Genomic DNA, 16484 nt, shown 5'->3' with positions numbered 1-16484 from the left:
GAAGACATATGAAGACATATGAAGACATATGAGGTCAGTCCTGCACACTCTCAGCTCCTCACTGTCCTCACCGGACATCCTCTGTGGATTTGTTTGATTCTCTAATGGAGGACAGCTGAACTGAAACGTTCACAGCCTGTGTTGTTTGGGCCTCACTCAGCCTGAATTAAGATGCTGAATGATTTGAAGTGGGTTTTTGCTTTTGTTGTTGTTCATCCCATGTTTGGTTGTTCATCTCTGAACTCTTGACTTGTCTGAAAGGGACATTTTCTTTGTCTCCCTGCTTTATATTGCAATGTCTTGTGTCTGCAGAGATTTGATTCAACATGAAAAGTTGATCTGTGGTTGAAGTTGATTTAACATCATAAAAATGTGTGTGTTTATTTAAAGGTTTCTCCAACAGTCACAGATTACATGTTGAAATAAGAACCGCTGAATCATTAAGGGTCATGTTTTGAAGGGTCTTTAATACTCAGTAGGCCGACAGCCTACTTTCCCTACTAAAGGTTTTTATGTAGACAGAGAACAACCACTGTTGGAGAGGGGGCATGTGTATTTAACATGAAACACAACTTCACTGTGATGCATTTCGATGAATACAAAACATGAAGTGTTTATGAAATGAGGAAGTGAATTTTGGAGGGAAACTGCAGAGGGGAGAAGAGTCCGGATTAGGCCTCGAGGCCTCACCTGCCCAAAATCAAAGTTGCGTTCAACTGTTAAATGTTCTCATCAGCTCTCGCAAGCCTGAGGAGATGGAGCTAAATTTTCAAACTTAAACTGAGGAAACACAAACTGGATGATAAGAATTTTCAACTTCTTTCACTCAGGAGTCCAACTTTAAGGTAATTTTTTAAGTGCTTTATTAAAATTCTTGAATGGGATTAATTTTGACTTGTTTTTTTAAACCACTGCAAATGTATTATACTTTAAGGTAATCTGATTAATGATATGTAAGCAAAGTATAGTTGTTTACTATACTTCTCCTTTTTATGTGTTTAATATTTGAAGATGTGTTTAATGAGATTGGTGGTAACTGTTTTTCAGATGTTGCATGAACGGCCACTAAATTGTCACCACAGATCCAAAGGTCTTCTAGTTTGTGTGCAAATCCCAAACAAATACACCAGTGTTTCTCAAAAAAAGGGAAAACTAAATTCGATTGGATAAAGACGGGATGGAGTCCATGTGATGGGAAATGATGAACACTCCTGTCGGCCAATCCAGAGTCGCTGGGCGGGATTACGCAGCGCCGCGCTCACCTGACAGCGGAGTGTTTCTGCAGGAATAATCCCTGAGTCCTGAGAGGTGAAATACTGGCAGACTGTTGGAGTTCACAGACGCTTTTCTCTCACTGTTTTCTTTTCTGAGTCTTTAGTCGATATCCCTGCTGCCACACAGCCTGAACACTAACTCCTCAGGCTGTTTTTGAACTCCTGCTGCGCATGGAACCTCCGCGGAAGGAGGCGAAGGATAATCCGTCGGCCTCAGCTAATCTTCTCTCCAAGATTTTCTTCTGGTAAGAAAGGGTGGCAGCCGTGTTTGACATGAGATGAATGGAGATACCTCTCCGGTGTGACGGGCTGTGGAGAGGCTGTCCCCTCGGTGTGATGTGGCGGGGAGCTGCGGAGCATCCGTCCATGCGTAATAAACATTATGACCCACACTGGAGAGGAGAGAGCTCAGGCTCTACTATGGGATGATTAAATCCAGCAGTTTTATGGCAGAGCAAGAAAAATGTGCCCAGTGGTCACGGAGTGCACCAAGAGCTGAAAAAAGGATCTTTATTCAAACATTTTTCTTTATTCATCTCATGCACAATAAAACATGCAGTGATGTGTGAGGGGCGCTGTTTCTTTTTCTGTAGAGACAACCCAAAAAGTGATTAACTATCAGTAAAACTATTCTAATAACTTTGTCTTCCACATAGTTACAAAATGCTTAAAAACCTTACAAATCTTATGTTGTGTCAGTATTTCATGGTACTTAAATGTTGCAGCTTGTTCACCTGATTCCACAGCTGCATTGTTGTCTCAAACTGAATTTAATTTAGTAACAAAGTTTTGAAGTTTCTGATATTTTATTTATACAGTATATCCATTAATCATTCATCATGAATGTCTGTCATTTCAGTAATTATTTTCTCTACTTTATGTTTTTTTTTTTATCTCCAGTTGGTTGAATCCCTTGTTCAGAATCGGCTACAAGAAGAAATTGGAGGAAGATGACATGTACAAAGTTCTACCAGAGGATGCGTCCCATCGACTCGGGGAGGAACTACAGTGGTACGACATTACATACTTTTTAATTCATTTTATTTGAATGTGTTTGAGCTATTTGCGTGTATTTTAGTGTCATCTAATAGTATTGAGATGCACATTTCCAACTTTCTTCTTTGACAGGATAGTTTTAGATTCTTAATTCAGACACCACAGTAATCTGCATTTTTCAGAAAGTCGTCCTTTGATATTGAACATTATAATGTAGTGTTCAGACATGGTCAGGAGCCTGGTGTCCCCGTGAATTGATTATTGATAATTGTCCTCTCTGTACAACTCTCACCATGAGAATATGGACTTTGTAACTTCTGCAGATTCAGGGTTTATGGCCTGCCAGTACCGGGCCAGGCCCTTAAGACCTAGTTACCATGACTGCTCCCCCCCCCCCCCCCCTCCAAGATTTTAAGTACATGCAAATCTGCGGACTGACCTTTCTCACTATATACTTTCATGATGGAGGGTCTGCCTTGGTTCATGTTTGGGTACTGGAAACCTAACCACCTCAATATTAGCACCTGTGGGTTCTCGGAACTTGACACAAAATTAAGATTCAAGATTCTTCGTTGTGTGCACAGTAAAAAAGGCATTTCCCCGTAGAATGAAAGTCTCACTTTGCTTGACCACTAGTCGCACAGAAACACCTGAACCTGACCCAAACTGGACAGACATGCTGGTTTTATGTGTCGGATCCTAACCAGATCCTGATACAGTTAATATGAGCTGCACTGTGTAATCCTGTCCCTGACAAATATGGTTATTGCTTGTTTTCTTTGATGTGCTGTGTAATAAAAATAGTAAATATCAGCCCAGTCAATGTGAGCGACTCAGATATCATTAAAAAAATAATGTGGTCCAAACCTGTAGTGGCCTGTGGGGTCCTGACTGGCACGGTTCAGGGAGCTACACTCTGTTGTGGATGTGTGACTAGCACAGATGTCAACTAACAACACAGGGCTCAGGTTTAGATGAGAGAGGCCACTCTAGACATCCAGACCACATCAAGGTTTCTAGTCAGTAACGATAACTTAAAGTGCCTCTGAAGGATAATAGTAAACAGAAGGCTCTGGCACTCTCCCTCTTTTACCTGACGCCACCAACAAAGGCAGAGCACCCATATGTAAACCACACTCAGAGCTTTACTCCCACAAATGTATATTAAAATGACTTCTCCTCATGGAGACTATAGCCAGAGTTGCAGCCAACCAGAGTATCTTGTGTTTCTACTACTGCCGGACTCCTCTCAGACTGGACCTTCCAGAAATAGAGTGACAACAGCCTGTGAGGGTGTTTGACATCAGACTTGTTCTGTGTGGAGAGGAACCTGCTTATATATAAATAGTACTTTCCAACCTGTCACATGAGAGGGGGCTCTTCCCCCACACTCACCATGAGTCACGAGTTGCCAGATGCTACTTTAAATCTGTGTGTGAACACAATGTGAGTCTTGTAGCGCCCTATGAGTTGAGAGCTTGTCTTGTTTGTTTTAGATGAATTCCCGACTAACAGTGGCAGAAAATTATACCTTGTGGATTTAAGGGCATCTCGGCTTGTAGCAGATACCGTTTTCTTACTGAAGTATAACTTTTATTAAACATTGCAGCAATTTACAGCTAAGTGTGTCTTCGTCAAAATGTCACCAGGACAAGATTTTCTCCCAGTAAAAAAGTCAATCAACAACCAAAATGGAAGAGCACAGACCTTATGATTGGCCTCTAGGTGGATGATAACATTTGCAAATAGATATTCTGACTTCACTAATGTAAAACCTATATTAAATTTAATGGATTAAATTGAAAAAACTAAATAAATGAATTAATCATCCAAATAAATGGATAGAAAGGATATAATTAAATTAAACTCATTTTTTTTAATTGAAATACTCAATACTAAAATACTAAATAAGGTTAAATTAAATGAATCAATGGAATTAAATTAACTTTATGTGATTTAATTCAATTGTTTTAATTTAGTAAATAGAATACAAAAGTTATAATCAAAAATAAAGCAAAACAAGCAAGTGTGAAAAAAGTTCTCTAAAGTGATTCCTTTAGGGAAGCTTCCAGTAGCATTGTTTTCTTGGGAATCACCAGCATTGTATTATTTTGACTCAGTTTGCATTCTTAACGATTAGTGACTAAATGTTACTATGGCCTTGTCACTTCCTTTCAAAGGTACTGGAATCACGAAGTTCAACGGGCAGCGAAAGAAATGCGCCCACCGAAACTCTCCAAAGTTCTTGTTCGGTGCTACTGGAAATCATACTCGCTAATCGGAATATTCATCTTCATAGAGGTACAGTGATGTCACAAAGTGAAACCAAACATTAACATATGTTTTAATGCAGCACATTAATGTCTGCCTCGCCTTCCATTTTTATCAGGAAGTGATCAAAGTCATTCAGCCGGTGCTCCTCGGGAAGCTGGTCGAATACTTTGAGATTAATGACCCGATCGACAAAGCTGCAGTCTACGAGGCCTACATGTGTGCTGCAGGCATCTCCCTGTCGGCCATGGCCCTGGCTGTGCTTCATCATCTCTATTTCTACCATGTTCAACGAGCAGGAATGAAGATCCGTGTGGCCATGTGCCACATGATCTATCAGAAGGTCCGTCACTGTGTATAAATAATTCCTGTTGTTTTTATAACTTGATATAACTCTTTTGTTCTGCACAGGCTCTGCATCTTAACAACAAAGCATTGGCCAAAACTACAACGGGTCAAATTGTTAACCTTGTTTCCAATGACGTCAACAAATTTGATGAGGTGATTATCTGAAATTTTACATTTGACTCATTTGTTCAATTTTCCAGATGTTACATTGGCCAATATATTATACCATTTTTTATTTTATTTTACAGGTAACCTTGTACTTGCATTTTTTGTGGATTGCCCCCCTACAAGCAGCTACTGTGGTATGGCTGTTGATGTATACAATTGGCCCATCATGCCTTGCGGGAATGGCCGTCTTCTTCTTCGTGATGCCAGTACAAACCATGTTCGGACGTCTGTTCTCTAGACTGAGGTTGGTAGTTGTGCGTCAGATTAAACAAAGATTGTTGTGCTTGCTAAAGTTTAATTAATTGAGTAAATTCATCTAAATTGAATTGACCATCTAATTTTATTCATGCTTTATTTAAAAAGATAGATTTAATTTAAAATGCTGTTTCGAGTTTCTGTTGCACCTGGCACCATCACTACTGTTGTTCTCTGTTGCTTCTTCAGGGCAGATACAGCAATGTTAACAGATGAGAGAATACGCACCATGAATGAAGTCATCACTGGGATCCGTGTGATAAAGATGTACGGGTGGGAGAAGCCTTTCATTGCATTGGTGGATGAGATCAGAAGGTATGATATTATTCTGTCATTGTTTTTTTTTTCTTTCAGGGAAATTACTAAAAGTTGCAAATCTCTCTAATTAACATACATACACAAACAACTAGTCGCGTATGATTAGAGACATAAAGAATACTAATATACATAAAACAGCATTTTCCGATGGACGTGTCTTGTCGTTGTACAGAATGGAGATCTCCAAGATCATGAAAAGCTCCTACCTGCGTGGCCTGAACATGGCGTCTTTCTTTGTCGCCAGCAAGATCATCATCTTCAACACCGTGTGTGTTTACGTACTCACAGGGAACACGTTGTCCCCGAGCAGAGTGTTCATGGCTGTTTCTCTCTACGGGGCCGTCAGACTCACCATCACACTCTTCTTCCCCTTTGCCATAGAGAAGGTCTCTGAGACTCTCATCAGCATCCGAAGGATTCAGGTAAATGCACCACTGCTGAAGACATATTTACGTCAAGTGTGTGTTAATTGTCGTCTGTTAAAACTGAAGCTCCGAATATGATTCTTCCTCAAAGAATTTTCTGCTGCTGGATGAAGTAGCTCCTCAACATCTGGGCCTTCCTGGGGCAGAGAAGGACTGTGTGGTGAAGATTCAGGATATAATATGCTACTGGGATAAAGTAAGGAGCATTGTGGGAAATGTGTCTCACTCTTTTATCTTAAATATGTATCACACAAAGTAATTCTTAGATGCCTCGATGGTCGAAGCTTAGATTGTGTCACATGCTACACAGATTTTTAAATCCATGAGAAAACCGGACTTGTACTTATTGCGTGGCCGTGTTTAAGTTCATTTGGTTTTTCTTACAGATGCTAGAGACTCCAACTTTACAGAACGTGTCTTTCACAGTGAGGCCCGAGCAGCTCTTGGCAGTAATTGGACCTGTCGGGGCTGGAAAGGTCAGGTCTGTTCTCTAGGTTTATGGTCATGCACACATGTGATTTTAAACCTATGTATGTGTTTGATAGGGAGAAGTTTCAGGAAACCCAGGTGTCTTCAAATCTGCAGTGCTTTTGTCTCCCCCTTCTGGCAGTGAGAGTAGTAACAGTCGTACTAACCTTACATCATACTTCTAATTTGATCTGTAATCTTTACTCCTGAAGTTTTTTTTTATCTTTGAGCATCAGAACATTTTCTTGGACCTTTCCTAGCTTTTATTCCATCATCGCTGCCACCATTCTGCTATTTGCTGCAGCTTTCTCCACATCCGTTGCTATGGTTACTCCCTACTTCGCCTCTGACAACCAATCATCGCGCTACATGTGTCGACGTAGAGATGTCATCACAGAAACATGATTTAACACAGTGATTCCTAAATAAAAAGAGAATTAGCGAGTGGTGATTGGCTTAACCAGCATAGTGTGAACTCATTCAAGGGCTTAAATATAATGGAACAAATTATAACTATAAAGACCATTAGGTATCTAACCCTTAATATTATACCACATTTTACCTAAGTCTTATTTTATATTCTTCAAATCTGGTCCTGTGCAGAGCAGACCTGTGTCACTTATTGACCCTGATACAGTTTATGGATGTTTACCACCTCCACTGGAAACTCTATTGTAACTGTGGTTGTTATGGCAACTGCCAGTAGATAGTGGACAGCTGTCTTTACAGCCGTGCTGAAATGGAGCATAGCTTTGGTTCAGGCTAGTCACGATGTCACGCTCAGCCCCGATCCATCACATCAGCTGACAGCAGGAAAACTCTCTACCTGCTCACATCAGCTTAAGGCTCTGCAGATCCCCTCCTATACATTCAGTTGGTAAAGCTTTATTTACGCTGCTTAAGCTTCTTTCTCTTCCCGGAAGTGTGGCTTCCATGGAGGAGCAAGTGAGAAACAAGAACAGAGGCGTGCCACCAAATTAAAATATAAAATTCTTTAAATGAATTAAAAAATTGACCTGACTGAAGTGCAGTTGTTAAAAAGTGACATCGCCGTCAACCTGTACTGAAACACTGCCTCAATAATGTCAAAGACACTAATGATGTGTGTTTTGTGTGTTTGTACATTCAGTCCTCACTTCTCAGTGCCATCCTGGGAGAACTGAGTCAGGAGAGCGGCGTGGTCAAAGTCAAAGGAAGTCTGACCTACACTTCTCAGCAGCCCTGGATTTTACCTGGAACGATTCGAAGCAACATCCTTTTTGGAAAAGAGCTCAACCCCAAGAAGTATGATCGAGTTCTGAGAGCCTGCGCCCTCAAGAGAGTGAGAATCACTTTGAGTCATGTTCTCCAATAATCACATTTCCTGTTGTACTTTCACGCTATGCAGGCTAGTTATCTGCACAGTTTTAGCACTTGTACCCTGCAGTGACCTCGTGTGAGTGTGAATAACTGGTAAAGTTGCACTTGGACCTTGCTCAGGACATGGACCTGTTGCCTGGTGGTGACCTGGCGATGGTCGGGGACAGAGGGGCCAACCTTAGCGGAGGACAGAAGGCGAGGGTCAGCTTAGCCAGGTGTGTTGAATAACTTCACAGTTATTATTATCTGTGATGTCACTGACAAAGCTAAACTTCATGTATGTGTGTTTCAGAGCAGTGTATCAGGATGCAGATATCTACCTGCTGGACGACCCGCTCAGTGCTGTGGATGCTGAGGTGGGCCGGCACCTCTTTGAAGAGTAAGTCTTGGTAAAAACATTTCCCCAATGAGAAGCCTATTAATTATACAGTTTGTCATTTCTACGCCAAATGACTTGTTTTTTACTCAGGTGCATTTGTGGACTTTTGAGGAAGAAGCCTCGCGTCTTGGTTACTCACCAGCTGCAATATCTGAAAGCTGCAGATCATATAGTGGTCTTAAAGGAGGTATGTGCTTATTTTTGTTTCTATCAATTAAAGTTTTTATGTCCAAGAGAAATGCTCACATTGATACTAGGGATGAAACCGTTGCCAGTTTTATGCTATACAGTGGTAAAATTCCAGACTGTTGATTATACAGATTTGATTATTGTAATTATCATAACAAATGTCTGTATCATGAGTATCGCACATTCTACCTGCAGGTACAGTCAGAATAGTAAATAATAGCTAGCAGATTTTATCAGTAAATAAAAGAAAAAACTCCACTATTGTACAGGGCTGTGGTCGGTAAAACTCTGAAGCATTTTAACCTTGAACATATGTATAATATCTATAAAGATTACATCACTTTATTTTAATGACATTTTTCATCGATAAACCATAACTGTTTCCCTGCAATACTGATGACTTCTTCCAAAATGGTGAAAGACACTCAATACCTCTCTGGTGTTATAAGAATATCACATTATGAGATGAGTGTAAATCGATATCATCAATACTGGCAGCGATACATGTTCCATATATTAAATATCACATCAGTTTCTCTGTCGTTGTCAGGGCCAGATGGTGGCACAAGGGACCTACAGTGAGTTGCAGAGCTTTGGACTGGACTTCACCTCCCTGCTTAAGGAGGAGGAGGAGAACCAGGAGGAGGAGAGACAGGGAACAACTCCCATCCCGGGTACTGTCTCTCGCTTGTCCCATACCCTATCTGACAACTCCATGTCCTCCCTTTCCTCCTCTCGTTACTCCCTGCCTGAAGGAGGAGAGCCACCTTCAGCGGTAGGTAAATTATTACTTTGAGTAAATAATTTAATTGCATAGTTCTTAGTTTGAGCAGCTCAAAAACAGTCGTCATATATATTTTTAAGCCTCTCGTGGTTGGAAAAAAAGCCAGTTGTGCATCCGATCAACCACTAGAGAGCAGAAGATACTCACATTTTCCCTGTCAGTTGTAGCTTGATGTGAAGCGTTGCTGAGTTACTGGTTGACACGAGCGTCTATCTGCAGGTCGTGCGACCAACAGAGGAGGAGACGCGCTCGGAGGGAAACGTCGGCCTGCGTCTGTATGTGCAGTATTTCATGGCAGGTGCTAACTTCCTGGTCCTCTTGGTGCTGCTTTTACTCAATGCCTTAGCACATGTGAGTTTTTTTTCTTCATTTAATTTTGGTCTGTATTTTATATCAAACTGAATAATTATATAGATAATTGTCAAGATAAGTACATTCATGTGTTTTTTTTTTTTTTTTTTTGTGTAGATCACATTCGTGCTTCAGGACTGGTGGCTTGCTTGCTGGTGAGATTTTGTTTCTTTAACATCCTGCACAAAATAAATAAAGCTTTCAATAATGAGGAGGACAGCAGGTCTTGTGAGCGAAACTGACATATTTCCACAGACTGGAAGTGGTTGATATTTTAATGGAAGACAACTGAACAAAAACTGTTTTTCTTGGCATTATCTGTCATTTGTTGAAACTGACCTTGTACTTTAGGATGGGAGGAATGTGTTTTGTCTCTTACCTTCATGTTCCAGCTTTCTTTTCTTCTTTGTGTTTACTTGTCCTTGTGGATTTTTTTTGTTTCTTTTGTGGCTGACTTGCAGGGCCTCCGAACAGAAGCACATCAATGTGACAGAGCACCTCAATGGCAGCTTCCCTCTGCAGCTGGACCTTGACCTGTACCTAGGTGTTTACGCAGGTGAAGCTCACGAAGCGCACATACCTTTTTATGTACTGTGAGGCTCTCAATTGGCCGCCATTCAATGAACAGACCCACAGTTCTTTGGCTGTGGCCCAAGGCCTTCAAGGCCCAGTGTATGTGTACATGGGCCTCAGCTGTACAGGGAGATAGCAGCGCCTTTCTTGTTCGCTGCTGTTGGATTGCTCCGATTATCTTCCTGTGACTCCCACCCTTTTCACTCTTTCAGGCTTTGTATCCACAGTGAGGGATCAGCATTCAAGACAAAAATCATAACTGAGAGTCCCCGAAGTGGAATATATGTTTGTGCTTAATAATGTCATCTTAAACGTGAGGCCAATATTGTAACAGGTGCATGTGTAGCATTGAGGTGTCCTGATGCATTTTCTCCCTCTGCTTTCCTCAGGTTTAACAGCCTCTTCAGTTGTTTTCGGCTTCCTCCGCAGCTTGGTTTTCTTTAATGTCTTGGTGAGGTCATCCCAAACCCTGCACAACAGCATGTTCACCGCCATCTTGCGGACCCCAGTGCACTTTTTCGACATCAATCCAATCGGTAAGCCGCTCTCCACCACGTCAAGTATTCATCTGAATAACTGATAACTGATTCCTAGCGTTTGTCAGGGTTGCACAGGACCGATGAGCTGATTGTGACATTGAGTTTGCACTTGTGGAAGTTATTGTTTTGACATCTCACCACTAGAGAGCAGACTCTTACTTGATTTTCTGGTGTTGTGATCCACTTAACAAACATCCGTGTGCCTGCCCTTAAACTCCATAGTTTATCAAGTTGTGTATCTTACAACAATAAGTGACACATTAACATATTATGTTAAATTCGCATAGGTTTGATATTTCACAAAAAAGATTTTATATGATGCATATTTTAAAATATATATATTATATAAAACATTTTTGTTAATTTTAATTAAATGATCTAATATCTCTAATGATATAGAATTTTTAAATTTAGCTAAATTTAGCTTAATCCTTATCTCAGGTTTAAAATCTGATTGTGAACAAACCGGCATCATATAAGTTGCAGTTGGAAAGTAAAGCATGTTCAGTCAAAAACACTTGTAACGAGACTTGATATTATCCATAATGTGTTTAAAATGAGCAGAGGGAGTGTTATCGTCCTCATTGAGAGCCCATACAAATACAGTCATGCAGACTAAATACTGTTTGCAGTAGATCTTGGACAGTGTTGTGTTTGGATAAGAGAGCGGTGTAAATACAGATGTATTTGTCTTGTGCTCTGTATCAGAAATCTTTGATTATTTCATTAGCTTTGTAGGCTGTAGCCGCCCGCTCAATGGAGTGGGCAGATGGACACGATTTTAAAAGTGAGCAAACACTTCAAATATGTCTGACTTTACTCAGGGAGGGAGTATTATGTTTTTCTTCAGGTGTGTTTTCATATCACCTTAAATAACAACTGATAAAACTGAGGGAATAATAAAAAGATGAGTTTGATCATTTGTGAAACATTCTGCTCCTTTTGATTTTACGTGATTTTCTTGCTATTAATTAGAAACGCTCTTTTAATCATGTGAAATCATGTCAGCACAATATGCCATTTGTATCCAGAGTCAACTGTCAAGTGGCCCACTTTGATAACTTTAATTTTTCTGCAGCATTGTTCACCTGTCAACAGATAATTACTCAGCCTAATCTTTTCATAGTGGAAGTGCATGTACGACACAATCAGCTCGGGTGGGAATTCTCAGTGAGTAGGGAACCTGAGTCTGTATAATGACTCATAATAAGCTGGTAACACAAGTCTAAATATGATTTGTGGGTGTTGAGGAGCTTGCGGTTTCCACTGGCATTAGCAGTGGGTGTAGCGACAAAGCTTTGCGAAGCAGTGTTTGGTGCAAACACCAAAGGTCTTAATCTTTGGGCTTTTGTTTTTACTGCTGCCGTTGTGTTGCGTATTTGACTACCTGACGGCTTATCTGGGTGTGCCCCTGCCCGGTAATCTGCACACAGGAGGAGAACAAACAATTTGAATAATGTAATAATCTGTTTAATAGTGCAGCAAAGGAGAGGCTTAAGAGACACTGCTATCAGATTGCTGTTGTGCCGCTATCGGTAACTATTGTATGACCAGTCCAGTCATTACAGCTCGGCCTCCAGGCTGGCAAACAGCACGGTGTGTCTGACTGGATTTATAGACAACTGCCCCACACACCGTTTCTTTTATCCTTTCAACAGTAGATTAAGAATGAACCTGACCTTTTTCTTTTTAGAACTTGAACTAAATTGTTTCTTTATTGTCTTGCTCTGTATTTTTAAGCGATTCCTTCAATTTATCAAAACCTTATCAAAACCTTATAAAAAGCACAAAAGACAGAGACAGCTGTCAACTCTGCTGTTTTCTCTTCTTTCCTCCTCATCTTTTTTTTTTTTTTCTCCTGACTAAAACACTTTTATTCTCCCTTTTTAAAATAACTGTCACCTCCTTGTCACTGCTGCTTCCACGTCCACTTGTGTATCGCCGTGAGTGCGAGTAATTCTTACTGTGTGCCGACGTGTTGTTAAGGATTTGACGAATGTTAACATGTGTCAGTGATATGTGTGCTGCTGCTGAATGGGACCGTGTGTGTGATATCTGTCCTCAGAGTTAAAGGTTACCATTTCAGGCCTCGCTGCACAAAGGTCTTATTTGTTATTCTGTGAATGGTTTATAACAATAGAGTACAGCAGTGGTGAATTATGATTGACGGAGAGCCACTGTAGCTCCTCTGTATCAGCCGCTGAATGCCTCTGCGCCGTTTGAATCGTGTTTCTGCGTTATCTTTTGTGCTGTGTGGAGATAGTTGATTTCCAAGTTGGGGCTTTTGGTGATTAAAACCTTTATATATTGCAACAATACTATATGATACGTTTTAAGATAGCGAGATGCCTGTCGATCACAATACAAGACTGAAATTACTGCTACTATGTGGGTTTGTACAACTTAATATATTCGCATTGCTCAATTTTACTAATAAGTACAGTCTTATTACAGCTGTTCATCCTAATTTGATCCAGTTAGAGCAGCACAGACAGCGGTGGATGTGTTGAGCTGATGTTGATCCCTGTAATTTAGTGTCATTGAGTGGGCTAATCCCCTCAGAGACTGCAGGCCAGGGCTTCAGCTCATCAGCACAGTGAAGGAGTGGAGTTTCAGTCAACACACACACACGCCTCTACCATCCCTCCGTTCACGTCGGCATAGTGGGGCCATCTCAGCGCCTGGTGTCACTCAGCTGCTGTCGACACAGGGAACTTTAGATTTTCTGTCGCCGGTGATGTGAGATTCTAATTGTGTTTACAGAGGCAGTGTTTTTAATGTCTGTATTTCAGGTTTGGCTGGTGTCGAGAGCAAAGTGGAGGGAGTAGTGCAGAGAGGATGATGATATCGAAGTGTGTAAATTGAATGTGGAGATGGAGCCGTGTGTGTGTGTGCAGTGTGGCTGATAGGGCTCTCCCTCGCTCGGCACTTCCACTATTTAATTGCATGAAAGGGAAGGAGAGGAGATTGCAGGAGCCTGGCGGTGTGAGCGGAGAGAATGGATTTAGAATGTATTAGTATTGGCAGCAAGGTGCCGGCGGTGGGAGGCTGCCCCGGGCTGCTGCGGGCCCTTCATGGAAGTGCAGGTGAGCTGTGCCACCTCCAGCCTTGGCAGCCCCCTCCCCTGTCTTCCTTCATTATCGTGCTTGCTTCACTGAAAGGCCCCTCCAACTGCACCGGGGCCCACACATGGAGCGGCTCTGAGTTGTCCCCTTATCTTGATGTTTACAGGGAACAGCGATTTGCCACACGCCCCGCTCTAGCTGGACCCCACTGTTCCACTTCTTTAAGTGTGATTGGGGACCCTGCTCAACTAATATCTCCACCTGAAGGGGCCACCTTAGTTGGGAGGGCTTGATATTTCCAGAGTCTGAAGAAAGTGGTGCAAATCACCCCTGGAGTCTTAAACCATGAGAAATTGTTTGATACTAATGCTGCTGATATCCTGAAACGTCTATACCCCTCTCTGCACAATAGGTGATATTGTTGACAACCACCCATAGTGATTGAAGTCATTGTCCCACTCCGATCTTACCTCATAGGCATTTCCATGCAGTGAATGTCTTTGTGTAACTGCATCACTGTAATGTATCCCCTCTATAGTCTGTGCAGGATGGAGAAAGGCCTTTACTTCATCCCCTCTGAAACTCTGTTAACTGAGCCGCTTGTCAAACAGCTGATAGCTGAGTGATGTGCTCTACTCCAACACCCTCCAACCATGGTATGATGTAACCCGCAGAAACCTAGCCTTTTCTTATTGGCATTGTTTGCCAAATATGCATGGATTTGGGTCATCTATGGCTTAGACAGTGAAATTACATAAAATATTATTGGATCTTGCACAAACACAGTTTGACAAGCACTCCCCCTATTCCCCAGACTAAAGAAGCTGTATTCTTCGCTTGTACAGCAGCAGCTCTGCCCCCTTTCCTTGAACCTTCCCCTCAGGATGTCTGTATGCTAAAGGGGCACTCACACTGTGAATAAGATTAGTCTGCCTCCGAGTGTACAACATGCTTATGCCACTTGACTTTGAATCAGCGCTGATTTGGAGCATTGCTAGGTTGTTGTGGGGAATAATGCTCTGGCTGGGTTTATGCAATGGCTGTTATGGGGAGCCCGGCCTCGTCTGCATGCATGTTTTTAGGCGGGTGCAGTATTTTGGATAAAGCTGTAAGCTGCTTACGGCCGTGGAGAGAGGTGATTACAGGGCCCACCTCCATAGGACTGAGCAGTAGGCTGGGAGGCAACTTTTAGGTCAGTGATGCTATGGCTGCACCACTCCTCGAGTGTGCCATACCATCACATTGTGCCAACGTGCCTCTCCGCCATCCTTCCTTGTTTCACGGCCTTTTCTTTGAGCCTGAATAAACTCGTCTACATGCTTTTGTGGTTAATTTCACTTAATAAAGGATTGTACCCTAAATGTGCCTCTTTTTTACACTGACTTCATTTAGTCTGCTTGACGATATGTCACTGTGAGAGACAATTGGTTTCTTTATTACATTATGAAACATGACATCATTTTGCAGTAACGTTGATGGGGAATATACACTTAAAAGCAGCTTCTTGTCTTTTAACTGAAGCTCTAGCTGTATCAGTGCTGTCACGGCTCTGGTACTTGTGTGACTCCGAGAGTCTGGGGGCTTCCTTCACGGACCAAGAGAGAAAAATCCTTTCTCTCTTGCCTCTCCTTTGCGTTGTCTTGTAAGTGGATTGGCTATCACTGACCCTGCAGTAAATAGTGTGTGAACGCAGCCAGGGTGTAATCTTATGTGCTGTGGGATCTGAAGGGGGGGGTGGGGGAGCAAAGTTACTAAAGGAGTGACAATAGAGGGCCGCCACAGCACCTGCCGAGCCACCAGCCAAAATAATGAACACCTGAGCAGATTGGAGGCAACTCAATTAATGTCACTGACACTGGCAGTAGGAAAATAAAGGCAGGTACGCAGCTTCTGTTGCCCTTTTGTTTCCACACAAAAGGTTCCCTCACGTATTTGGCCGAGCAGGGCAGTCTCTATGAAACGCTAGACAAATAATGATTCATTGTTTAATCTAGATTGGCTGTGTATAAGCTCCGTTCTAATAAATTGAAAGGCACTTTGGTAACAGTTGCTCAATAGTAAATTAAAGGAAATAAAATGTTGTTTTTATAGGGTGTGGAGAAACTAAAGAATATAAAGCTTTATAAATCTTTATTTGATTTAGATTTACATCATATATTAGATACCAAGTGTTCTCTCACACTGAACAATTAAGCATCACTTTTTCAGATGCTTTTCCTGCATTCATTCTGATAGAACACTTGGCATCCAATAGAAAATCTGCCGTGTAATATGTGCTTCTATCATGCATAGATCCACTCTGATCTCATCTGATCTGCTCATTTGTGTCTGTGTTGTTTCCCAGGAAGAATCCTCAACAGGTTTTCAAAGGACATCGGTTACCTGGACTCTCTGCTCCCGTGGACGTTTGTGGACTTTATCCAGGTGAGTCTCACCTCGGCAGGTTTGGTCGCTGGCGCTGCGGCATGGGGAGGCCATTTCATGCCTGGCTAAACCTGCTTTGTGGTCTGGGCCCCCTAATCTGGAAACAATTACTGTAGGATTACCCGGCAGCGCGGCCCAGCGCCTGCACAGATTTAATAAAAGTGTGCACATAGGCTGAGGGCGTGGCTCCCTCAATGTGACACAACAGAAACGGCATCTTCTGAGAACGCGTATGAAGACTACGGAGCAAGTGATTGGGGGGAGAGAGAAAAGGAGCCAAAGAGGAAAATGAAGGCCA

The 16484-nt window shown here is 41.9% G+C and overlaps 1 protein-coding gene across 2 annotated transcripts in view; it reads left to right on the top strand.

The window, feature by feature from the left end:
• The first annotated feature begins 6 nt into the window (after positions 1-6).
• Positions 7-16484, top strand: part of LOC109631443 (ATP binding cassette subfamily C member 4 (PEL blood group)) — a 38931-nt gene continuing 22453 nt past the window's right edge. Inside the window, exons 1-20 of one of the 2 annotated variants that reach the window (XM_020090226.2) lie at positions 7-33; positions 2175-2285; positions 4451-4571; positions 4660-4884; positions 4953-5042; positions 5138-5301; positions 5502-5627; positions 5803-6052; positions 6147-6251; positions 6442-6531; positions 7653-7844; positions 8003-8097; positions 8175-8261; positions 8352-8448; positions 9001-9225; positions 9454-9585; positions 9703-9740; positions 10047-10141; positions 10548-10694; positions 16107-16186. In XM_020090226.2, the coding sequence (XP_019945785.2) occupies positions 29-33; positions 2175-2285; positions 4451-4571; positions 4660-4884; positions 4953-5042; positions 5138-5301; positions 5502-5627; positions 5803-6052; positions 6147-6251; positions 6442-6531; positions 7653-7844; positions 8003-8097; positions 8175-8261; positions 8352-8448; positions 9001-9225; positions 9454-9585; positions 9703-9740; positions 10047-10141; positions 10548-10694; positions 16107-16186 (2475 nt within the window). In that variant the 5' untranslated portion in view covers positions 7-28. Of the gene's footprint in view, positions 34-1271; positions 1520-2174; positions 2286-4450; positions 4572-4659; positions 4885-4952; positions 5043-5137; positions 5302-5501; positions 5628-5802; positions 6053-6146; positions 6252-6441; positions 6532-7652; positions 7845-8002; positions 8098-8174; positions 8262-8351; positions 8449-9000; positions 9226-9453; positions 9586-9702; positions 9741-10046; positions 10142-10547; positions 10695-16106; positions 16187-16484 lie in introns of those variants that run through there. The other variant, XM_069533312.1, reaches the window with a different exon arrangement.

Source organism: Paralichthys olivaceus, chromosome 10 (genome assembly GCF_024713975.1).
Source record: "Paralichthys olivaceus isolate ysfri-2021 chromosome 10, ASM2471397v2, whole genome shotgun sequence".
Classification (NCBI taxonomy): domain Eukaryota; kingdom Metazoa; phylum Chordata; class Actinopteri; order Pleuronectiformes; family Paralichthyidae; genus Paralichthys; species Paralichthys olivaceus.
The sequence above is the reverse complement of the archived record's forward strand: the minus strand, read 5'-3'. Positions and strand labels throughout refer to the sequence as shown.